The 27509-nt window shown below is 36.6% G+C and overlaps 1 protein-coding gene across 2 annotated transcripts in view; it reads right to left on the reverse strand.

Annotated features, from left to right (window-relative positions):
• LOC117407350 (glypican-5-like) overlaps positions 1-27509 on the reverse strand; it is a 201419-nt gene that overhangs the window by 80591 nt on the left and 93319 nt on the right. The window contains exon 7 of one of the 2 annotated variants that reach the window (XM_034012293.3): positions 1426-1585. In XM_034012293.3, the coding sequence (XP_033868184.2) occupies positions 1426-1585 (160 nt within the window). Of the gene's footprint in view, positions 1-1425; positions 1586-5268; positions 5367-27509 lie in introns of those variants that run through there. The other variant, XM_059029300.1, reaches the window with a different exon arrangement.

Raw genomic sequence — 27509 nt, forward strand, 5'->3', positions numbered from 1 at the left:
GTCCATACATTTACAAGAAATACAAAATGTAATTTATCTGCGAGACAAAAACATACACTTTTAAAAGGTATGCATTCCCGTCCTATCAGAAGTTGGAAAATGATGTTAATTCCATTTTCCTTTTTTCATTCTTTACTGCAGTTTAAAACAACTAATGTATTTCACCTCTCTGACAACACAGAAAGGAGTGCCCTTTCAGGTGTAAAATGAAGAGACACGATTGTGTTTTCTTTTTTTTCTTCCTGGTGTGTAATTCACAGTGAGCTTTCTTCTTTGAAATGTTGTGTATTGGGTGGATGTTTATATAGCCTGCGAAGTTCCAACCACTGAGGTGTATTTTGAAACAGCTGGAATATAAAGCAAAACCCTTATTAGCAAAGACAGCACTGAAAGATTATAATGGCTTGAAATGTCCATCTTGACCTTATGAGGATGCATTACGCAACCTTTGCACTGCTCTTCAAGGCATACCTATCCTGACACAGAAAACAGTATTCTATCAGTGTGATGACTTTGTTGTAATTAATATTTGTGAGCTTACCTCAAGCACACTTAGTTCTTAATTATTTGTTGTCATAAAGATGCGTTCACCATCTGTTCCCATCTCACAGGTTTGAAGGTGGCAGCCTACTGTTCCTCTCTCTCACTGTCTCTGTAAGCTTTTCACTCTTATTGTAAATGACTTTCAAACCTCTCTAGTATCAATCTCCTTCCAAACAAATCTGCACACAGGACAACGGGAAGGTGAGGGTGGTCTTGATTTCAGGCTGCATACAGTACTACTGTTTGGCTATTTAAAATTCAAGCCTCCACAAGATTTCAGTACACTTTTAATATTCAATTGTTGCACTGGAATGACCCAGATAAAAAAGGAAACTTTGCATAAAAATGATTGACATATTAATTGTTGACATTATAGTTATCACTGACTCAGAGGTGTTTGTTCAGGTTGTTATTGGTACACCTTGGTTGATAATAACAGTACTGACATGTCTCCTTACAATTAGGTATTTCTAATCACCCAGCTATTGGCTGTGAAATCATTAAAACAATGTGATGAAGGACCTGACAGTGTGTAGGCAGACTCTGTGGGGCTCGAATGACCAACAGTACCTAAAGTCATTAAGCCAACCTACCTGTATGTATGCAGGGATCTAGAAACGTTTTGGCGTATTTGACTTATACTGGGAATAATAACATATCCAGTGCATACATGTCTTTCTTGGCCCAAGCTCAATTGATGGGTCAACACATTTTAATCATACTTATTAGAAAGTTTATTCATCAGGTTGTTTTTTGGTAGCCTCTATTTTTGCCATCCCATTTTTGTTAGACACGTTACTCTTCAGTCAAATAAAACACCAGTCTCAGTAAACCTGCTTTGTTTTTCGGGCACTATATTAAATATGGAATATTCAGACTCACACTTGGAGATCTTGGTCTCTTTCTTTACTTCTCCACTTCCTGATCCAGCACAGCCATCTTCATCATCACAGTCTCCACTGACCTGGTCCAGCAGATCCCCACTGCCAGTCTCTATCATGTCCAAACTGCCATACATTGGAATCGATTTGCCCTGTAACAACTGAGACAGTATACTCCTTAGTGGGGCATCATAAAAGTTATTGAATGTACATTTATATAATTAAAAAGAAAGATGCCATTAATGCAGTTTTTATTAACAGCCTATTCAAATGATATAAGCTGCTGTTAGTGTTGCAGTGACAATGTTACACCATCTATTATTTTCACCTTTTAGTCAGGATTTACATCCCCAGTTGCTATTCAAATGATCTAACTGTAATATTACTCTGCATCACAGCAGCATTTCATGGACCACAAAAAAGATTAAACACGCTGTCATCATTATAACATGCACGACCGAGCCAGCTTCCTCTTATACACCCAGGATCTCGAGAGCGGATGTCAGCGAGCTACCGGCCTCTGGAGGACAAAGGCCAGCCCTGCAGGTGTCCGTCTGAGCTCACTTGACACCTGGCTGGTAGGGTCCGCTGTAGCCCGATGAGGAGAAACAGTCCCTTCCAGTTTTGGCTCCCTAACCCGTGGGAGCGCCAGAGCCAATCACACGCTCCCTCTGGAATCCCCAGCGAATACCGGAAACTTTGCACAGCCAAGAGGCAAACCTGCGCACCCCTGACGGTATAACTCACCCCGGACACCGTGGCCATGCTTTTACCAGGTGGGCCACCCGGGGACCCCTTTACAGGGCAGCAGTGTGGAGTAGTGGTTAGGGCTCTGGACTCTTGACCGGAGGGTTGTGGGTTCAATCCCCAGTGGGGGACACTGCTGTTGTACCCTTGAGCAAGGTACTTTACCTAGATTGCTCCAGTAAAAACCCAACTGTATAAATGGGTAATTGTATGTAAAATAATGTGATATCTGTATAATGTGAAATAATGTATAATGTGATATCTTGTACAATTGTAAGTCGCCTTGGATAAGGGCGTCTGCTAAGAAATAAAAAAAATAATAATAATACCATTTATTAGCATGAATGTGAATTTCCTCTTTACACTATAACCTTATAACTGTGAACAGCTATAATGTAATAGTACACAGAAATAAATACTAGCTGACAAAAAATAGATTTTCCAGTTTCACTAAATCATTAATAGGTATTGAACTATACACTGTTTTATAATCTACTTTCATTTCAACTCTTAATCTGTGATAACATATCCTTTAGTTTATATGCAGTAAAACAGAAGAAACAAAAAGTCAAGCAGAGCTTCTGACTGTTTAAATAGGTGGTCAGCCCTGCCTACAATACAGGCACAGAGCTCCCTCATTGGAGGCTACACATGTAGCAATCCACTGGATATGGCATATACAGTACCACCATTACATCGTATTGACAGTGCTGTAACTGACGTGCCTCTCCCACACCTGGGAGTTTGTAGTAACATGTACGACTGCTCTACAATCACTGTAATCACAGCGAGTGTAGAGGTCAGATATGGTCCATTCAGCAACTTCTTAATATAATGAAATAATGAAATAATATTTCATTATATTTTTTCCACTTACCTACAGGGGGACTAAAGGGACTAAAGTTGGCCTTCTGAATGTCCTACAGCCATATATCTTAGTGCTGGGATGAACATGGGATTTTCATGTTTGGATATTCGCTCATAAATTTAAATATTCGTTCGGATATTTGTTTGTTTTCAAAAAGTAATAAAAGCCATTATACTGCTCAGAATGCAGGCAGAGACAGCATAGCAGCAGGGGCGGGGGGGGGGGGTAAACAGTGGCCATAGACACGTTTTCATAAAGTAATAACATGAGGTTTACGTGTGCCTTTTTGTAGTTGAACAAGCAAACGAAAACAGAAATTTAACTTTAATCATTTCAAATAAAACAAACGTGGAAATGCCATTGTAAAATGAAGGGGGAAAAAAACTCACCGTTTCAGTTCTCGTTTATTACATTCCACATAACAGAAAGTCACAACAAAAAATATATAGTATGTACAATCTCTATAAAAATCACTATACAACATTTCCAGCAAGTTGGGCACAGTTTAAGCTAGGCATTTCAGAATGACATGCTTGCCTTTTTTCTGTCCCATGAGAGTCTGACTCACTATAAAGCAGTACAATGCTTTTTTGACTGAGATGGCTTTCCCTAGAGATCAGTATGCGTGCAAGTGCATAATCTGACTTGTTTACTTTTTGCTGTCTAAAACTTTTGAATAGAGGCTCGAGCTGCTGTGTTGATCCTGTGTTTTTTTGTTGTTTTTTTTTTATGTTTTATATATATATATTAATCTCACACATCACACAGAGCTCTTTTTCATTTGCAAGTAAATAAGTGCAAGGTATTATTGTCATTTCTAGTGAATACGAACATCTAATTTTTGTATCCAAATACATGTCAAAAAATATAAGTTTGAATATTCAGATATTTGTCCCAGCACTAATTTAAAAAGTCAGTGGGCAATAACCAATAAGGTGCCAGGTAGCAATTCAACTTTTCAAGAGAAAACAGTTTTAAAGCTGAATGGCCAGCTGGCAGAGTGTTGGTCATTGGCCATTAAATGGACAATTAGCTATTTCTTATTGAAAAGCTGACCAGCCAACATTCAGCCTTCACATATATATCGAGAAGCACCTATTAAAGTAAGATGAAACATAAATAAAATACAGCTCATGGATCTCCTTGACAGATGAATATCAGTGCTGGGCAACCTACAATCAAACTAGCAAGCAACTAAATAGGTACTGTTTGTGGCTCTGCAGTTTAAAATAGCATCATTCCAATATTATTGAAAATATTTCAAGTCAAGTCATACCATGATGAAGAACATTAAGCTGCATGCCCACATGCAAGTAAAAGCAGTTTAACTTTGTATTTAATTTAAATGTGTAGCACAGCAGTATTATATATAATAATGAAAACATGTGTCTCGTTCCCTCAATAGTATTTAAAATAATTGCACTCTGTTACACAAAAAAACATTTTGCAAGCACAAATATTTCTATGACTTCATAACAGAAAATCCAGCTTGGCTTTTTTTTTTTTTTTCTTAACCCAGTGTCTCATCAATAATTAAGACATGGAAAACATTTATGTAATCTGTGATTGCTAGTATAGCATGGGATAGTCTAAAAAGAAGATGCAAGTTAGTATTGTACACTGCTGGTTACTATCTTCAGCAGCTCTACTGAGTTCAGTTATCCGGAGCACTGATCTTATATCAACAGTTGGGTATCTTTCAATGTATGACCAAGTGCAATAATCTATGATAACACTAAGCATTCCCACTTCTTGAAAATCGAACTTTTACTGTGATTTAATTCCACACCCATCAAAGCATAATCATACTGTATTTTGAACTTGGTATTAAGCAAAATCACTCTATTGTCCAGACAATATACAGAAAAAAGTACTAATCTATAAGAAGGACATTCGTAATCCATGTCTTTTTACTGGAGTGTTTGGTTTGGTTTAAAAAAAACAAAACAAAACAAAAAACAAACTATTAAATCTCAAGAACAAAATTTGAAAACACAATTAAAAAGCAATGTTTCTCTAAATTCTACATGCTACAAAAACCACACTGAACTTGCAATAAAAAAGTGCAAGGAACTTGTATCTGTTACACTACAAATAAAAAAAAAAAACATCTTGTATACAGTACAGTTAAGAAATGAATCCCCTGGTTTGCTGTGTTTTTGTGGATTGTTTTATTTAACTTTGGTCTGGTCAAAAACAAAAACAAACAGTCACTATTATATTTAGTATATTTCTCGTATTATGCACTGATTAGGAACCTTGTTCAAAATGTAAACCCTTTTTCAACCATAGTGTGATGCTGTCTCTGTCAGTCCACTGTCATCTGTCTGTCAAAAAAAAAAAAAAAAACATTATTTTTCTCTCTAAATGTGGCTGAAATACCATGCAAGCACAGTGAATATATACGTGAGCAAAAGAAAGTTTGCTGTTAGTTGAAAAAGTTGTGGAAAGGCTATGAAAACCGTGGGTGGTGGGAAATAGTGCAGATACATTTATCCCAGGAGGCCTAATCACAAATCAGAACGAGTAAAGGAGAGAAATCACAAATGAAAAACAAAACTCATAGTATGCTTGAAGGTTAGGCTTCAGCCAATTCTCTCACTATAGTTAATATATTTCTATAGTCATATTTATATTTAAAAAACGCACTGACTCAAAGCTTAGGCAAACGGCCAAAAACATTGACCACCCCGAGCGTTAAACACCAGTCTTAAAACGCCGTTCAGTATTCACCATCCGATCCATGAAGTTTATCCTGGCAGACCAGATGCTGGGCAAGCAGTAATGGCAGCCAAGAGTACATGAAAAGGAGGCCGACATTCTGTACTACAGCACTTAATACTTACATAGGGTGTTACCAGGTCTGTTAACATAGTTGTAATGAAGATGGAGGAGGCAAAAATGACCATGAAAGTTATTGCCAACTGCTTTAAGCTACAAAGAATTTAAATAGACTATCCAGTCAAACAAGTTTAACTTTAAATCATATGCAGGCATTGGAAACAAATATCTGGATACAGTGTAAAAGCTTCACTGCTTGGTGATTTGTGGTTCAGAGCTGTACAATTACTGGGAGTTAGGAACTTCCATGTGGTGATTTCTTCATTATTCTTCATTATTATGAATGTCATGAAACATACTGTAACGGTGCTGGGATGTGGCCCCTATTGAAACACAGCTAATCCATTGAATACCCAGGTTCCTGTTTTTTGAGCACTAGAATTGGGTCGTTTACAGAGCTACTGTATATGAATGGGTGTTTGTTGGCTCATTGTATTCCTGTGGGTTGCTGTGTTGTATTGGTGTCCATCACAAGCAGAGAATGAGCATAGAGTACGTGACTGGGCCTGTAACATCCGTATCAATAGGAGAGTGTTAAAAGGGAAGAATTGAATTTATATTAGAGTGAGGCGTTGGAGGAAACAATCAAGTGAGAAACATCTAGGCGTGGTGTTGGACTGTACTGTAGCTCTGTGCGTGGGCCATGCAGCCTGCGAGAAAAGTGTAGGGAATTAGCCTGGTTGTTGTTTTGCCATGTCTATACAACGCTCTGCAGCTGGACTTTACACAGTACTTAAACAATAAGACTATCAACACTATTTAACATGTCCTATATAAAACCTGTTTTAGCAGCATTTTCAAGTTCCTGTATGTATACATCGCAGATCTCTCTTTAAAAAAAAAAGATGAATGAATGATTAGGGACAACAGTTACATTTGATGGCAATATTTTTTTTAAAGCATTAACATCCTGATGCATTGCAGTTCTGAAATCACTTATTTGTTTACCACGCTTGAATGACATTTAATTTCACACATCCCAAACTCTCCACCTTGTACTTCAATTGAGCTCAATAATTTTACCAAGCTTACTGTTTTCAAAATGTCAAGGGGCCAAAAGCTACTTGGAGATTTGCAGTACATTAACCTTTCTGTCATCTCTTTGAAATCCATCTGGAATCAAAACCCCAAATAACACACCATTTGGAGTAGACCACGTAGGTGATATTAGGATCACGACAAGCATTAGACAGACAGCTGCCAAATATTCAAATATGATTGTGACAGTAAGTAATTACTTCAAACATGTTTGACGGTAATATGGTGTAACATGGTTATCGTAAAGTCATCTGAATTGTCCCATGTTTACTGACGTGAGAGCAGATCACATGTCACAAAGGCAAATCCATAAATATGTCACTTTCATACTGTTTAATTGGATGCAAATCTTAGTTGTACATTTATAGTTTATTAACTTTGTTTAAATTATTACTGATCCTCCTTTTATTGTGCCAAGAATTGTTTAGGTTTAGCTAAAGAGAATCTATAAGTACAAGAAAAAAGTTAAGCTACTAAAATATAAATGAAACCTTAAACTAATTTCCATTTACCAGTAAGTGTTTATGAAGATGTTTTGAGTGACTGTTTAAAGTAATGCAATGAATAGGAAATGAAAACCTAATCGGCCTGTGATATTTTCTACGCAGTTCAGCAAAAACTATAAATATCTTACTAATGGAGACAACTCTATGTAGACTACATTTAATAGGTAGGATTATGTGGGCTGAAATCAGGTTTTAGTAATAGATTCTAAACTCATCTCATCACAATTTAAAGACTGAAGGATTTATACAATTAAACTGTGGTAGTGAGATATTTGAAACTAAGAAAAATTTAAGTCAAGACTATTTTAATATTTTAAACAAATGCAGACTCTATACTGGTCCTGAAGGTGCTTCCCCAACATAAAGTGAAAAAAGGGCCTATGTTGAAACTTCATGTAAATTTAGATCTGTCACTGCGCAGATAAAGCAGGTGCTTCATTTTTTGATGTCTAACAAGTTAATTGTCTTGGTATACAGTAAGAAAAGGGTGCTTAATATTGAACCAGTTAATATTATGTTTACATTACATGTATTCTACATGAAAATGTAAAGAAACTGAATTTTCCAATAGACACAATATCGCACTTTCCTGCACGTCATTACCACGTAATGTAATTTATATATGAATACATACACTTATATATGGTTTTAGTATTAAAACTAAACAGTCTTGTCATTAAATCTTACAAGCTCCATCTAACTACAGATTAAGATGCACTACCTGTGAACATTTGCAGTCGGCTGTTTTTATTCTCTTTGTATACTGTTAAATTGCCCAACAAACATTTATAATGCTGCACAGATGGAAAAAAAAATCGGCTCAGGCATTTAACATAACGAGAAGGGACATTTCTTATGTGGGTTCTGTTGCTATTAGAAAATGGTTGTGTTAAAAAATATATATTTTAAAAGTTTTTTTCTGTTTGTATGTTGCGTGATTTTATGTAGCACTACTTTTTGTTGCTAATGGATACAAACTTTTCCCTCAGTATTCCATGAGTAATGCGGTGTGCTCAGAATTCTATATGCGGTCTGGTAGCTTTCAGGCTTCAGTATTCCAGCGGTGAACGACGTCGTGTCATGGGTATTTTCAATACAATAAATAATAACGCAATACTAAAACAAATCTACTTACATAGAGTTGTTCTTCAGTTCGGGAACCTCGTATACAAAACCGAACATGGTTTGTGAACATTTTGTAAAACATGCAAAAGAATAAAAGTACGGTCATTGTTTTTATTTTTTATTAGGATTTGAATGCAGGAAATAAAGTTGCTGGAAGTTATCTGTCTGCATCCAGTTGTTTGATTTCTACAACTTGTGATTCAAACCGGAGACTAGTTTCTATTGCTGTTGTAGTTACTGAGTGCTGCTGACAGCACACTGTTCTTGTTTATTACTGTTTTGGCTATACAAAATGAGCCTGGACTCGAACCGGCGATCTCCAGGTTATAGGGCGCATCCTGCACTCCACTCGGAGTGCCTTTACCAGATGCGCCACTCGGGAGCCCCTAAAACATATGTTTTTGATACAAGATGTTCACACTGCCTGCGGTACGATGTGCGACAGCGATGCGGAAAAAATAGGATTCGTGTCCAAGTTTGCGATTTTCTCGTGTGGCAGTTTGGGAACTGACCAATGAGGAACAGCTTCCCTTGCGCGCCTTGAAGGCTTCAGTAAACAATGGTGAAGAAAACATTTTCTTGCAGTATCAAAATACCTGAAGCTGTACAATAAAGGGCACAAAAATTATAAAGACACGGCAATGAGGGAGAACATCTTGGAGTCAATTTCCAGGGAACTGGATATAGCTGGTGTGTATGATTTGTTTACCTTGACTGAAAGCATTCTGAAAAGCTATTATGTATACATTTGTATTAGCTGTATAACAGGATTAACAATAAAAATGTGTGTATTTTTTTTTCTTCTAAGGATCTAAGGATGCTTTACATTACATTGATCTGTGTGTGATTAAATACATAACCTTTACAGTAAAACAAACAAAATAAATGCATATATCATAATTCATAATTAAACCATAGATATGCGTGTGTGTATGTTTACTATTTACTAGTAACTCAGTTATTATTTGTAATAATATATTGAAAACCCGAACCAAATTTGAATACATTTTAACTAATTTGGTCTCATACAGACACTCCAATTGTGCTGGTTGTTTTGTTACCTATTAATAATATTTGTTAATATATTTTTATAGAGGAGGTGGGCGAAATTTGCCATGACACTGATGTGAAAGTTATTGTCACAGTGAAAATACAATTTTATCACCAGACAAATCACATCGTGCCCGGTGTGTGCAGACCTTTAGTCTGCATTATTATTATTATTTATTTCTTAGCAGATGTCCTTATCCAGGGTGACTTACAATTGTTACAAGATATCACATTATTTTTACATACAATTACATTATTTTTTACACATTATTTTTACATACAATTACCCATTTATACAGTTGGGTTTTTACTGGAGCAATCTAGGGTACAGGAGCAGTGTCCCCCACCTGGGATTGAACCCACGACCCTCCAGTCAGGAGTCCAGAGCCCTAACCACTACTCCACACTGCTGCCCCTGCTACATTGACAGACAATATTCAGAGGGCGTGTACTAGAACACAGATTTTCTTTTATCAAGCAGAAAAGATCAAATACATAAAGTAATACTGCATTTCTGTAGTTTTTGACAGATTGATTTGGAACAACGATTAAACATAGTTTGAATGATAAACTTCAAGGTCTGTTATCAGAGATTAGGGACCTCATATTGACCAATCAGGTTAAAGAAAATGTTATTATTAATAACAATGATCTAAGCAAGACAGCAAGTGGTTGGTTGTTGGTTGTCTACATAGTTCTTCGAACAAGGAATCTGTACTGCACTGTTTTTCACCACAGACAGCAGCAGAACATCAACGATGTGGGATTTTTAAGTTGCATAATCATTTCAACAGCATATGCCCCTTTAGTCCATTATAGAACAGGATCTTGTTACATTCTGTTCTGATTTAAAGTACACATCAGTTTAGACAGATCACGTGCTGTAAATGGATTTGTTATTGAAGCCATAACAGAAAAACAAACTTTTTTTTTCTGCAAACTGGCAGTAGCAGTTGAATGACACATTGTTTCATAACATAACAGGTGTGAGGTGAACAATGATGTATGGGGGATTCATGGCACGGCCAGATGTACTCATTTGTGGTTTAATTGTTGCCTGAGAAAGGACCTACATTTTCTGGAATTACCACTTGTTAATTAATGCTTATGCATGTTGCCACCAATTATTATTATTATTTTTTTTTTATGCAGCTACATTTGTATCGATTGAAGTTGGATACTAAGAATAGAAATATTTAAATCAATCCTGTTGTTATTGTGTAAGTAAATTAGTCCCTACCAGTATGGAGTAGCTTATCCATAATGTTAAGTCTTGCATATGGAAAAAACTGTCCTTTGAACACCTATTAACACCCCCTGAAACTATCCTGCAACAGGACTGAATAAGGGGCAGTATTGTTCTACATATTGCAGATACATTCAAGAAACACAGACTTTATTTTTCTAATAACGACCATAATGGGCAGAAACTGTTGTACTCTGCTTTATACTGACCATTTCAACTAATATATATATATATATATATATATATATATATATATATATATATACAGCTTTTATCCTTTTTTTAAACTAATTTCCATTGAGCAGCACAGTTCACTGCCACATTCAAAAATGATTTATTACATTTCCCGCAAAACCTATTAGCTTTAATCCAGTAAATGCAATACGGCTTTGCCAAATTGGTGATCATTATACAGCCTACAGGTGCATTATGTTGTTCTACATTTTGTATAACTGTCATTTATTTACTTTTGTCATGAAATATCACACCCCTCAAGCCATGAAAAACACCATTTTCTATTGACCCACATTATATTAGTGTCATAATTCCAGAAATAGGGCAAGCTAGTATGAAACAGCACTCAAAAAAACAACGTGCCCTGCTGTATGTCAAGAGATAGCACTTCAGTGGAAAAGTAGATTGTAATACAATGTAAAAGCATGGCCATCTGACACATTTTTAAGAAACATGTCAACCCACTAGGTCATGTGTGTTACTCAAATCAATCTAATAGTGGTTGCATTTGCGTGCTGATCCCAGAACCATGATTGAAGTTCACTTCTCAGTTGATGAACTTAACAGATGTTGTGTCCTCACTCTCACTCTCTTTATGTGACCCCCTCCAATTCATTTCATGCGCACCAAAACATGTCTGTGTGCTTGTGCATCTATTTATTTGTTCTGAATAGAGCTGCATAGAAAAAGCACATACATCAAGAAAAAAAAAAAACATTGAATGTCTCAACATAGGACTATGATTATCTAGCTGTGTACAACATGGGAACATGTTTCATAATTTGACAGCACCCTGTGAACTGTGTTTGATCTGAGTTGGCTTTAGCCTTTGTATGTTTTGTAAATCCTAGACTGTTGGGTTTAGGTCTCTTCTTCAGGTTTTCATAGATGTTTTAGTCTATACCTTTTCCTTGTCAAGATGTGCATAGCTCTCCCAGCACAGATTACAAATTCCATTATTCTAGATTCCATCACCAGAATCATGTTTATAAAAGGTCCATGTTCAATGCCTTTCATAGAGTTTCTTCTGTCTTCTCAGTAAGAAGTGCCTGGTATCAGTTTTTTATGCTTTGCCTGATGGGGCTTTGTCTGGTCAAAAGCTGCCTGGAAGCTTTGCAAAGACAGAATATAGGCACACAGATCAAAAGAAAGATCTTTGTCAGCAGGGTTTTGCTATAGCAGGGCTGCAGCCAATAAAGGGGAAACAGCATAGAAAATGATAGACTCGACCAGTCATACAGTGCAAAAGTCAACCCTTAATTGGGAGGTCTACACAAGAAATTGCATCATGAAGCAGTGTCAGCTTCCGTAAATCTCTTGCGGAAAAGCGGCATGTTCACCAGATCACTCAGCACAAGTGGTATGCATTCAGTTTTAATAGCCACTGAATAAAACAGGCCTTTCTATTTATCTGCAGAGTACCGAGAAGCCATAAACTGTTCATCAAAATAGGATGGTGTCAAGAACCTAAGTCACATTAACAGCCAATCTAAACTTTCAGAGAGGAGGTTGGTGCCTAGTAATAACCATAATAACATTAAAAAAAATCTAAAATTTAAAAATGTGCTGCATTTCTTTCTGAGGCCTCACAAATTACAGAGATAGAAAATGATTGTAGTAATGTACAAGGTGAAAACCTCCAAGAGCAAATACAAACTTAGTGATTAAGGGTGTGTGACAGAAATAGAATGATCTTTGGTGGTAATCTCCCTCCTGACCTGTGATGGGAACAGCGTACCCTGGCCTGTTTGGCCTGACAATTCATTCCCAGGGTTAAAAGGAAGTCGTCATCTAGAAAGGTGGCGGAGCTTCGGTGCATTAACTCATCGACCCGGAAGGGAAACGATGTGGCAGCCACGGATTGGAGGAGTGGCTGCAATCGTTTACCAAGGGGTCATGTATGACGATACAAGAAGGGGACGAAGCGATGTAGTCTGTTCCTTCATTAACGGTTAAGGAAATGACCGAAATAACCTGTGTTGTATCGTGCGTGAGTGTTTTGTTTGTTTTGTCTTGTCACTAACTCTTGATTGTTATTTAGTAGATGGCTAAACACGTCCAGAGCTGTCACCAGAGGCCAGCACAAACCCGGACTTCACTTGTTGACACGATAAATAGTATTTGCACAAAGAGCACGACAGCACGCACCCAGGACTGGTGAATGTGTTTGTATATTGTGTCACTGAAAACTGACTGTGTTTATTATTTGGAAATGCAATTCCTTTATTTAGAACAGTGCAATTATTATTATTATTATTATTTGTTTATTTAGCAGACACCTTTATCCAAGGCGACTTACAGAGACTAGGGTGTGTGAACTATGCATCAGCTGCAGAGTCACTTACAATTACGTCTCACCTGATAGACGGAGCACAAGGAGGTTAAGTGACTTGCTCAGGGTCACACAGTGAGTCAGTGGCTGAGGTGGGATTTGAACCGGGGACCTCCTGGTTACAAGCCCCTTTCTTTAACCACTGGACCACACAGCCTCCATTTTTGGGTATTGCCTGGGAAATATTATTTACTGTCACCAGTTATAAATAAAACCACTTACACTTGGATTACTGTTGTCTGCCTTTCATTTAATCACAGCATCACTCCTGCACCTGTACACTGCAAGCCACTTTGCCACAGGGTAACAATAGGATTTTGAATGATGACAAATGGCAATTTTTGCTAGAAGCAACAGGCTGAGGTGAACATTCTTAGAAAGTTATGCTTTTAGAGCAATTGTTCTTTCAAGTAAGAACAGTTTTCAAATCAAGCAAAAAGCCTGTAGTACAATATATACTGTGCATGATGGCCTTTGCAATGCTAAGTAGGAATGTCACATGAAATATTAGATAAATACTTCCACTTAAAAGCATGTTTGTTTGCTGCTCTTTTTTTCGCATCAGTATTTTTTTTTTCTTCAAATATTAGCAGCATTTGACCATACCATCAGTTTAATTGAAGTTTAAATCGATCTTGGACTTAGCCCCAGGCCTGAGCATGAGTCAGCTTTTGCCCTTTCAAACGGCATTTGGTATCGTGTGGATTCAGTCACATTGAACTTCACCTTATCCTATTCAAGAAATAATAAAGTTGAAATAATTGATTATGATGATCTAGCTGTGTACACTGAGTTCACAGAATGGTGACTGGGTAAAACTCCTAGCCACTATTAACTAAGCTAGGTTTGACTGGCTGACTGGGTCTTTGTTAATTCACTTTATCAAACAAAGTAAACTGTTTCTTTTTTATGACTGCAGATTTGGAGAATTGAAGAAAGAGAAATGAGAACTGAAAGTGGAATGCAGGCTAGGTAATTTGTATACATTTTCCTTTAAACCATCAGCCAAAAACTGTATGTAAGATGTCATGCAAAAGCTATTGAGGCTGTCAGCATGACATTAACAAGCTGCTTTTCAACATTGCTTCACATGATCATGTTGCCAGTTACCGTATATGTCGGTTAACTGGTTCCATCCACTGCAGCTTGTACAAAGGTTACTGAGGCTCTAACGCTTGGAGCCGCCTGACAACTTCAAACAAAAGAAAGCAGACTTTTGACAATATATGGCATCTGACAATGAGATGTTCCATAGCAGATTTACATCAGATTGTTGAAATCAATAAATCTGGTTAAAACATAATGTAATCTGTCCTTAAAGGATATGCATGCTGGGGTTGCATATTCCTGGGGATAGGGATAGAGTGGAAGGGTTCGTACATCTTATACAGTATATAGAGAACCTCTTCTGCAACATTGGTGAAAATTGGTCATTGAGAATATCAGAATCATGGGATTTATGGAGGAATCTGACTAACTTTGGAAATAAACAATAGATCAATTAGAAGATGAATTTCTCTCATATAAAGCATGAAGTGAGTTATTATCTGGTACATTTATGAGTAGGGCTTAACCCGATAAAACACCCGTGATACAAAAAAAATGAAATCGGTGGATAGCCCATAAACACCGGAAAACACTGGAAAAACTGTGGAAATGGTTAATCAATTCACGTTGACTTTACTCTTTTCCCATTAAAAAATAAAACCTACTACAAAAATAATAATAAATACATTTCCCAGTGCTGCTGGGCAATGTCCCGCCTTGCTGACTTGCATCTATCATTGATTCGTTCTGAATACTTTAAACCCGCCCCAACTACTGAGTGATAGCACATTCCTACATTTTTATTGGAGACTCCGCTTGCGAGATTTAAAACGAGATTACAATCAGGATGGAGGCTTGTTAGCGGGATTTAAAGCTGTATTACAGTTAAGATACAGAGGATTTAAAACAGAATTGTGGCGAAATGTACAAAAATGCCTACACACAAAAACCCCAGAAGAATGTGCCCGTGACCGTAGAGATTTAGTTGTGGAAGACAGCAAAGGAAAGAAGGTATAACTTAAGTGTGCAAGTACTGTCGAGTTACTACGATACATATTTTGACAGAAAGAAAGCCCCGAAAAAAACTATTTACATAAAACTCAAATAGCTAAAAATAAGCACCGAAAATACAATTAATAAAACTTGAAAAACAGAAGCCCTATTTATGTGTTAAGCTTTCTTAAATGACACACCTGTTCAAGGAATCTCTTAAGATCGCTATTACCAACAAGTAGAAAATATTATGAAGTGTTTGTCCAACCCATGTTTCAGATAACTATCTTTAAAGAGGCACGCGCTCCTAGTTTCTTTTGGGGAATGAATCAATCTAATGTATTTCAGTTATGACACAGTACACTTTGAGCACATCTTTTTTTTTAGTTTACAGTACTATAGCAAATGTCAGAATGATCAATAACCCTATTAACAGAAGTAAAGAAAAACACACTCTGGCTGATAGTAATCTTTCTCGTGTTCAAAATTTAACATTTGAAAAAAAAAGAAATGATAGTAAGCGTGCAGATATCAAGGATTGAGGATTTGACAAAGAAAATAAAAAAATAAAATAAAATAAAATAAAATAAATAAATAGTAAATATGGACTGGAGAGGAGGGCTATAGTAGAAAATTATTGACCTGAGGGAAGGCTATTGTTACCGACGGGGATATAATGCCCAAAGCCACAGGCATTTAATTTTCCACTATGGCTGAGTCTGCAGTACATATTTAATATATGAATCAGTCAAGAAAATAAGTGAGGCAAGGTTGGAAAGTAAATACGACTTTATATATTTTGTTTAAATATAGCTGATACAGCATATGTAAATAAATACATAAATAACATAAAAAATAACAGAACATGTTTTTGACATTCATACCAAATAGTTTATAAACGAAGTACGTAGTAAACACAATTCAAAATGCTGTATGTAACTACGAACATAAGTACCTTAAATATTTACTCTCTGTAGACATGTCATAAATGTTAAAAAATGTTCATTGTCCCTGTCAAATAAATACATAAATACCGGTAAATATCAACAATACAACAAAGCTTAACTGCCAGAGAACAGGAGTTTTTTTTATTTTTTACAAAACACACCCCTGTAATAAGTTAGTACCATTTTATGAATTTATATTTTCGCTAAATGTAATTTAAATTGTATACGTTATACGTTTCAACTGTACAACGACTGTGCCAACAAAAACATGGAAGAATAAAAGTAAACAGCAATTGTTGTCCTGCCCGACATTTGTCATTTACTGTCCCGGATGTACCTTATTTGCGCAAAATATCTACCTAACTTATAAACGAGTCTGTTTTAACCAGAGTAATTCTCCATTAAAACCCATGTTGTTTGGCAGGGACATGCCTCAGTATTAAAACAAAAGAAAGTCTGTTTGGGCTTACGCTCACTTCTCAAATCGATCCAACAACCTTGATTTATAGATTGAAGTCCAAAAGACCAATTGGTCGCACACTCAAAATCAGGAGAAGATTTACTGTAGTGTTTTAAAAAATATTTTCTTCATTTTATTAGTTTACTAAACCGAGCAAACAAACAAAAAGGTAGTAGAACTACACGTTTCAACACAACAGGTCTTCGTCAGGTTCACAATATACATATATATACACACACACACACACACACACACACACACACAATACTGTTGTGTCAAGCAAAGAAGCAGTAGTTTGTTTCTGTAGCATATCCTTCGATCGTCCTTGTGGCCTGAGATGCTAAAATAATCCGCCTGCAAACTGTACTGCTTCTACTAGATTTGACATAGCTTTTCTTCAACCATTTGTTTCAGTGTCCTGACTTCTGCTGAACCCAATGTATTAAGATGGCTATTTAGCCATAGTTAGCTTCAACTTTAGATTCCACTGTACAACTGCAATACATGCCATTCTTCTGAGTATCCTACGATAGAGCCTGAACAATGTGTTAAACAGCATTTTCTTCATGACTTGATAAGACTGAAAGCCCACAGGTAGCTTTGTGTGCATTTCCAATGGGATCTTTTGATCAGATCAAATTGAATCTTTCATGCCTGATGCATAAACAGGTGGTGTTTTGAAAATTCCTGTCCCGAGATTCCCTGCTGCCGAGTTCATGATTTATGTTATCACATTAATTGATGCCCTGGTGCGAAACATTTAGCTTGGCTTGAAATTACTTGAAGTATCTTTTCCCATATACTATGGTGTTAGTTTATCTCACCTCCTTTCTTTTTTTGTTTATATACATTACATTTTATTAACATTCTGAAAAAAGTTAATGAAAACAATCCATTTTCAAGTCCCAAAAGAAATATTTTGGAATACAGTATATTTTTACTCAAAATTACGTAAATCCTGAGAGTCATTATTTTAAATGTCAGTGATGTGAGGCAATATGAGGTTTAAAATTAATTTGTAAAACCCATTTACAGTAACTGAATTGTTTTTGTTATACGTCCTAACATACTGTACCTCTTATCTATCTAGCTAACAATGATATGTGGTCAAACCATTTACCTTTGCATAGTATCTCCCTGCAAGTAATTAAGGGTATGGCTATGACAAATATCTAGGGTAGAATGACCCTCACTGTGTACCACTGCAGTAAAGCATGTATCGAAGAAAAGCAGCACCTAACGTGCTCATTGAAATGGGCTGTGGGTGTCCAAGGGAGTCAGAGATTCAGAGAAGAATCATAAGCAATGGGGGATGGTCATGTGAGGCGTAGATTATGTATGCACTGCACAAACTTTAGATAACAATTCTGCTCGAAGTTAACCGGTATGTTCTAAGAGGGTGGTAGAGCCAACCTTCCGTCTACACACAGTTATTAATCTCAGCCTTCTTTAATTATTTGCGACTGCTCTGGGCTTGACCCATGTTTCTACTGATAGGAAATACATGTCACTTTCAGAATTGCAAAGAACAGAAAAAAAAAGTGCTTTTGATGAGAAAGCTGTCAAACTACTGTAGCATTTGCTAGGGACAGTGCTTAACCTAATAACAGGATTTCAGTTGAAAGTATAATTTCAACCATGGCTGCTGAGGTAAAGCTAACGCCACTGCTTCAATACAATAATGCATTGCACATTCTATTTTAAAAAATTTACATTGAACATTTTTTTTCTAAAACTATATATATACACTTTTCAACATTTTAAATAAGAAAATTAGAAAACTGTGTATAAACAGGAATCTGAATCTGAAGCAGGATATATAAAGTCATTGTTTAGTCACTGTTTAAAAATAAAAATGAAATCCATATTTTCAAAGTCAAGCAAACAACTGTGGCATGACTTGATTCCAGTAAAAGAAGATAAAACTCATAAAGGTAGATATGAGTATTTAAAGATAAATGTAATAGTGTCTGAAGGGAATTAAAGTGTCTGAAGGGAATTAAACCTTCAACCGTTATTGTATTAACAAACAACCAGAAATTTAAAAGACATATATTGTGGCAGATGTAACTAATGACTCTTTTACCCAAAGGAACACTTTTTTGTTATTTACCCTACAATTCTATAACGATTACAATTTGTTAAAGGTTCGATACAATTCTGAATACAAATGAAACTTGATTTTTGCTTTATTTTGTTGATAAAATTAAACTTCCCCAGTGAAACCTTATTGGTGCCTTTCGATTTTTCTTGAGAAGTTCCCATAGTGCTGAAAATATGAAATTGCCATAAGGGAAGTTAACTAATGAACATTCAGAAAAAGCACTTGCTGAATTAAAGGTTAGAAACTGGTAAAATAATTTATTTGCTTTAACTCTTCTATGCATCTTTAGTTGGTGGTAAGATTGATTGACTGTGGCAAGTTAAAAGCAATTGGAGCTGGAGCAGCAGTGTGGAGCTGCACTGGAACCTGGAACAGGGGCTGCTGTTGCCAGCCTGGAGCTGGAGCAGGGGATCCCCATCAGCTCTGGAACCAGCCTTGAGCTGCAGCTGAGCTACCACAGCCACTCTGGAGCTGGAGCAGGGGGTCCCCATCAGTTCTGGAACCAGCCTTGAGCTGGAGCTGAGCTACCACAGCCACTCTGGAGCTGGAGCAGGGGGTCCCCATCAGCTCTGGAACCAGCCTTGAGCTGGAGCTGAGCTACCACAGCCACTCTGGAGCTGGAGCAGGGGATCCCCATCAGCTCTGGAACCAGCCTTGAGCTGGAGCTGAGCTACCACAGTCACTCTGGAGCTGGAGCAGGGGGTCCCCATCAGTTCGGGAACCAGCCTTGAGCTGGAGCTGAGCTACCACAGCCACTCTGGAGCTGGAGCAGGGGGTCCCCATCAGCTCTGGAACCAGCCTTGAGCTGGAGCTGAGCTACCACAGTCACTCTGGAGCTGGAGCAGGGGGTCCCCATCAGCTCTGGAACCAGCCTTGAGCTGGAGCCGGAGTTAGCAAAGCTGGAGCACGGCCAACCCTACTAAACTAATACCTGGTTTACTGGTATTGTTGAATTCCATTCCCGTAAAGTAGCTTACCTGTGCGCGAGAAACAAACTTGTTTTAAAAGTTTCTGTTAATCAACAAAAAATACTACCTTCACATTCATGATTCCCAAGGTGTCCTGCAGTCTCATGTTTATTAACCCCCAAGACCCCCAAACTTCCTGTTCATAGCAATAACCCATTGAGGGTTTTCTTCTTTTCTCGTTATTTTGCCTCAGGGTTTGTTGAATAATTTTACATCCCCTGACTGGATTTCCCTATTTATTGCCATCTTTACCAGCTTATAAAGGTAACATTATCATCATCCTGTTTCTATCTACTATATAACTATATGAAAATGACCCTGAATAGTATGGCTGAATCTGGATCCAAATATATATATATATATATATATATATATATATATATATATATATATATATATATATATATATATATATATATATATATATATATATATATCTGTGCAATAGTCAGTGCAATAATACTGTGCATATATTTGTTTAATAGCTTGACAGCACACTATTATTCAACCAGCATAAAATACATTTTAGGAGTGGCTAAACATATGTTTACAGCTGAGAAGATGCACTGATGCATGTCCATTACAAAACTTTATAAATCACCAGATTTCAGCTGTAGGACTAATTGAGATTCTCTATTTAAAAAAAAAAGGACATAAATATTTTGGGAGAATTATATATTTTAAAACATTTTACTGTTGTGTTGTTTTTTTTAGTGTCTGGATGTGTTTTATAACTGATTATATGACAACTGGAATCCCTCTGCCATTCCCATTCACTGACATTAACACAACCGCAAAATGGCAGACATATTAGGTCATAGGCCAATGTCGTGGTCAACAACACATTTAGAATACAGGGATTATGTAAGCCTTTAACTATGAAGTCTATAATCAAATGGTTTCTGAGATATGAGGCTGTGACACTGGCAGTGACAGCTGTGCACCAAGCATGAAGTGAATATCAAACTGTTCGGTCTTTATTGTCTGGAATCCAAATAGTCCAGTCACAAAGTAGCAGCAGTGTTATTTCCAAAATAATACCAGATCCTCCGTGGGGAGGCAACATAAATAAATACATAAATGTCACAAAGGCTCAAATTTACAGCACAGCTTTCTGAAAGACTGAAGTCACACTCAGAGAAGAAAGGCAATGAGGCTTTTGTATTATTGCAATTAAAGCCAGATGTTCAATAACACAAAAAATAATACATGTGTATTAAATAGAGTACAAACAACTACATACATACAAAAATGGCATACAGATTAGTTTAGGTCATCATGACCATGCAGAACTTCGTAATTTTTTTTATGATGTAAAAGAAAAAGAAAATGTTTTGTTTTTGGCGGTCTTCAAATTTGCAAGATCATTAAGCAAACACAAAAAACATAAGTGGTTTTTTGACAAAACTTTGTTCTTAATCACGTTGGAATTAAAATTGATTAAACATACAGAACTAGGGTGAATTATTGATAAAGTGCCTCTAAAAACTGTCAGCAGTGGTTACAACGAGAAACAAGAGTCACAGATGTAGGTTGAAACGCTTTCATCTGTAGTAATGGGACTTCACAACTGGGCTATTTAAGATCATGCGTGACTGCTCTTTTAGAGATGATGATTTTGTTTTGCGGGATTGGACAGACCTAAAAGAATTTAGACCCCAGTGATTTGAGACTATGATTTATTTATTCAGTGGTAATTCCTTTATGTTTAAACCAAATGTCGTTTTTACTCTTGTTTTGCAAGGTTTGAGATTAGTGATTCACTTCTTGTGGTATAATTCTCTTAACATTACTGTAGTCTAAAATGCTTGACATCTTTAAAGTAGCCTGTGTTTTAATCCCGCCCCTATATATATATATTTATTATTAATTTGTATTTTTGTTTGCGGCGCAGATCAAAGCACTGCGTATTTGTTGTTGTTGTTATAATTTAAAAACCTTGTGAGGATGCGTGGCTGATCAGCTACTGATTATTTAACTAGCTGACAGCCACGCATCCTTACTAAACTCGTGCAGACTGTGGCCGAGGGGTAAGAAGATAATTAACAGCTAGTTAACCCCTCGGCCAGAATATAAGAACCTGCAGCTGTCCGTGCTGGGAGGAGAGTGTACAGCGGAGTGTACAGCGGAGAGTACGGGGAGCGGAGAGAACGAGGAGAGAGAAACTACATTTAAAAACAACTGCTAAGTATCGTGCTGGTGCTAAAACCATCACACTTATTTGTTTGATTATTTGTTTGGCCAACGTGCCCTTTGGTTTTGATGTTTGTTTAATTCTTTTGTTTTGTTTTATTATTTAATAAATACGCTGAGCGCAGTAGCGTTCAGCTTCACCCGCCCATCCATTGTTTTGTTTCTGGTACTTCCTGGTCCGTGACGTCACCACACATGCCACTCAACAGCTGCTCGACCACACCAGTATACAACTGATCTTGTATGATTCAGTAGTAAATACATGCTAGAGTTTTATTTAAATAAATAAATAAATATCATTAGTGGGTAATCAAACCAAGGGGGATCTCAATTTTAGTATATGGTTTCCATGCTGGTTGATTTTATCTAAAAAAGAAGAGATATGTAAAAAGAAAGCCAGGTTGACACGACACAGTTGGAGCTAACTTAGCTTTCATAAGTTTAAAAAAAAAAAGTATTTATTTTCTAAAGATATACAAGAGAAAGAGAGTTGCTACACTACAGATATAATACCTGAATACCCGATTCAAATACTCCAGTTATAAAAGCTCTTCCAGAGCATGTGTTCTGTTGAGTCTTCAACTTCTGTTCATGTTTAAAATATGTATGGGTTTGTTTACTCTGTAGTAGTGATGGTCATTAAGTAGATAAAACATTGTTACCATAGAATCATTCAAAAGTATCTAGAAAATGCAAAATCTGAGTAAAAGCACGTATGCAGCCCTGAAACCATGCACAATCTGAAACTTATAACACTTCGTTTGTGAGAAGTGACAAATGTTTTAAAGCCTAGCATTTTCTTTAGAAGATTGACATTTATGGCTGTTTCAAAGTTGTAGGAAGTTGTAGAATTTCAATTATATGGAGGAATAAAACAGAATACTGGTATGCTGCACAGTTAAACATAGAGGGCTTTGAGAGTAGTTTAAAACGACAAAGGCTGTCTGGGTATCAAGGGATTAGCTGAACAAATGTATTTATTAATGTACTCCTAGTTAAGCACAACGTCCAAACCTTTGCATGTTAAAAGCAGTTTCATGAGAAAACTGCAAATTTAAATAAATATATGATTTGTTAAAAAAAAATAGGACACATAATTTTCCCAATGTTAATAAATGCTTTCTTGTATGCATTTCCCCAGTTTTTCGTATTCCCAGTTTTATTAGTCTGTAACTTGAACATGTCAGAAGGAAACAGCGCTCAACAGAGAACACCTGTTTACTGCTATTGCTTTGTATTGCAGTAGAGAGGTCAGAGTCAGTCTTCTGAGCCATGATAAGGGTTTACTTCAACGTCAACTTCCACACATTCAACAAACAAGACCATTTTTTTATTAGCTAATCCTCATTTAATAATTTCAGATCCTTGTTATTTCTATATTACATGTTAAAGAGATTAGCAGGATACTTTTTTTTCTTAGAATTTAAAAACAGCTGTACATTGAATTATGCATATCCTACCTTGTGGAGATGTGCTACGAACTCTGTAAATTAACTGTGAACTATGAAAGCTGCATACTTTATTTCAAGGCAAAAATTCCACGTTCCTTTATTGTAATGCCCCTTCACTAACCAAAAAGGGAGAAAATATAAACTGGAACTTTGTAAATACCCCAGCTGTACTGGAAACTCAACTTCTCCATTATATATCTCTGTGTTGTATTGATACAAAAATAGAATTCCTTCATTTAAAAAAAACAAACAAAAAAACGCAACACAGAGTTATATAATTATTATAACTATTAAAATAACACAGCATATAATTTGTTATCCCAGGTATAATGTATCCAGTTAACCAGGTAACCATAACATATCTTTGATCCAATACCATATTCCTAAGACACTGCAAAAGTAACAACCAAAAAAGTGGAGAATGATGCAAAAATAGAAAAAAAGAGATCAAGATAAAGGGGATACGAAGGAGAAAAAAAACAGAATCATCTGAACAGTGACTTCAGGAAAGACACTCAGAGAAATATTAAGCAGGGATATTTAATATTAATAGTGCTTCAGGTTCTATGCATGTACACAGCGTACACGCTGTATCTCAATTAAGAAATGACAGTGTCCATCAGTTCTGTTTTAAAATGTAGACACATTAGCTCCTTTAAAAATGAATGAGAACGTGCCCTAGAAGCAAGTTTCCCAGAACCTATGTGTACAGAGTACAGTCTTTTTTTCAGGGCTATTAGAAAAGTGATATACTTAAACATACAAAGGACCAGTTATTACTACTATTATGGGTTGTTTGCTTCTAGTTTTGCAGAAGCCACATCTTTCATTTTTTATTCTGCAATAATGGTAGATTACGTGTTTTTGATTTTCACCTTTCCCTTTACCAGAAGCACTAGATGCATCAGCATTGGACTTTCTAGGAAAAGATGTTTGCTTACATACATCTTAATCACCAACACATACATCTTAATCATCAAGCTTCAAGAGGCAAGATGACCACGGTTAAGAACTTGGGAGAACATCTACTTCCGTGGTTTTGCAAGTCCATTAGGAAACCATGTGTTGTACCTTAGCTGTAATATTGCTTTATTTTATTATAGACACTGTTGTTAAACAACGATTCTGCTGAAATGGACTTCACAGTACAGTACAGTACACTGCAGTACAGCACCGTATCCAATCGCCACTGAATTCTAAACAGCAATCATTGCCTACAAGCTACAGTACAGAGTACAAAATCTTAGACTGTCAACAGCACCCATAAAATTACATTCCTGTGTTTCACAGTAAGCCAAGGAACTGTCATACCTTCATTCTGTTTACAACATCTGCTGCACTGCTACTCTTGCTATTGGCAGTTTAAAACAGAAATAAAGCAAAAACTGGCTTCTGTACTGTATCTTTTCTGACTTTATTTTAAGCATGTAAAAGACTACACAGTAGAAATGACATGCTGTGCTCAAACTATTTAATCTACATTTCAAAAGGCTCTGTATATATATACACCCTGATTTTAAGGACAGAACAGTCACTAAAAGTACAGTTTTTAATATATATTGTCCATCCTTGTTTTGTCCTCTTACCGTAACAAATCCTTACTTCAGTGTACACAGTGCCCTCCGCTGGGAGTAGTAATGATCTGGTAACTGAACCCTCTGACCAGTGGCTGCTAATTCCCATTCCTAATCAGCAGCTAGCAGTGAGATTAAGGGCATTCATTTCCTAGATGCTCTTGGAGGACAAATATCCACCACTTAAGAAAGTGACAAAAACATGTGCCTTGTATGATTGATGTTTGGAACGACGCCACACATTAAGTTCAGGCCACAGACAAGCTTGTGGATCTGATGTTTGAACCCACTGCCTTTAATTCACTGCCCTGAAGGCAAACACTTAGTAAAAGTGCATTGAGCCAGTTGAAAATGTTAATCTTGGTTTAAGGTTAGCACCCTGGATTTACTAGCAGTGTTTTTTTTTTCCAGAACTCACAGCCCTAACCACGTTGAAGCCTGCTCCTGAAAAATGTATTTATTTACAAATAAATGTGTTTGACACAGTTTTTATTTTGTGCTATATTTGTTATTATAAATGTTTATTGTATATGTAAAAAAAAAACAAAAAAAAAAAACAACACCTGCTTGTCTTTTAGTGGCAATAAGGTCCAGAACTAATAAGTCGTATCCACAAACGGCGTAAGAATACAGCATCCAAAAAGCCACCTTCCTAGCATTCCCGTGCCTCTCACAGACCTGCTGTTGAATCTAATCAACCCGGGAGCTAGCTCCGGCCTATCCTTTCAACAATAAACCAGAGACAAGGATGCAGGCCCGGTCACAATGACACTCATCAAAGTATTGATGTGTGAGATTCAATTGCTCTTCCTACACCTGTATATACTATTTTTTTTTTTCTTAAAGCTCAAAATTTACAACGCTATTTAAAAATTTAAAAAAGCTATGCTATCAATTTAAAAACAGAAATATGTGTGCATATAACAATCATAGGATACTTATTTTCATTGTATTGGTGCAATAACCTGATAAAATTCATTAGAGCCTTACATTAGCGTGAGTAAAATTATACAGTGCCAAAAATAAAATCACCCCAAAATGCCTACGGCTATCACCAGTTACAATACCCTTAAATGGTCATGCCCGATACAGATGTTTACATGCTTAATATTATAGTGAATATCACCTCTCGCCTGACATTTGAGGTAACGTATTTGTATACCAGACACTGCATTAAATATACTCAGTATATTCAGCAAGCAACAGCATTTATTTTTAGTTAAAAGGGAGACAGTGCTACAAACAGTTCAATATAACGTGTTGAATATAATTTGTGGTAGAACTACTTCTGTAACTGTACCTATTTATCCCTTTGGTAACCCCTAACACCATGTAAACAACAAATCATAATGTACTACAGCAACGGTAAAAGAAGAAAAAAAATGACAGTAAAAAGTTCTTCACTGAGTTTCCTCTTGATTTCCGTTTTTTTAATTTCTTGGTTTCTGACAATGAATAGCAACATAAACAGCATCATGTGTATGTTATTCTGGAAATGGAACATCTACATGAAATTTAAGCCAATTTACAGTAAGACACACCTGCAGTACTGTTATACAAGTGAACATTTTACATTTAGAGACAGTAATCAATCTGTAAACGCTGCACTCTAGTGGGCATTTTGTGTTCATATATTTTGGGTACAATGCTGGTTCCTGATTCCTTTTGTTCAATGTGCGAGAATAAATAAATGAATTAAGTTGTTGATATACAATTGACATAACTCAAAAGGTACCAAACTGTTGCTCTGTTAGAAGCTGACTGCCAGTGAACACTGCTGTTCGGTGAAGTAGCAAGTCGGGCACAAGAAAACTATTACAACTGTGCCTGACAACAACTCAGATGTGCCCCGGGCACAGGATCTCTGTAGCACTGAAATCATATGTTTATTTAATAACTTGGGTTTTCAATTTAACCCAGTTCCTGACATCTAAACCCCTGCTGTGATTGGCAAATCTTATTGTCCTTTGAAGGATAACATTGCCTGTGACTGAAACTTCTGGGGAAAAAAGTAATTTGGTGAACTCTGACCACAGCATGGCATTTGCAGCTCAGCTGACGGACGGGAATCTAAGAAGAAGAGTAAGAAGAATTGCAGGGTAGATATTGCCAAAAAAGTTTCAATTTGCTCTGTCACATTTTGCCTCCTCATATGGCAATGAATGTCAGGTCCTGCAAATTGAAAACGTTCGCACACACTAAAGTCATTTGTGTAAGTGAGCAGAAATCAGTAAGCAACACAAAAAGATTATAATGTAGGATTCTAACCAATAAATTCAATCTGTCAACTGGCATTTGTACTGGGAGAGCTGTGACACCTGGCAGAGAGGTCTCTGAGCCCTGGCATAAAGGATAAGAGAA

The sequence above is a fragment of the Acipenser ruthenus genome, chromosome 8 (assembly GCF_902713425.1).
Source record: "Acipenser ruthenus chromosome 8, fAciRut3.2 maternal haplotype, whole genome shotgun sequence".
NCBI classification, from domain to species: Eukaryota; Metazoa; Chordata; class Actinopteri; order Acipenseriformes; family Acipenseridae; genus Acipenser; species Acipenser ruthenus.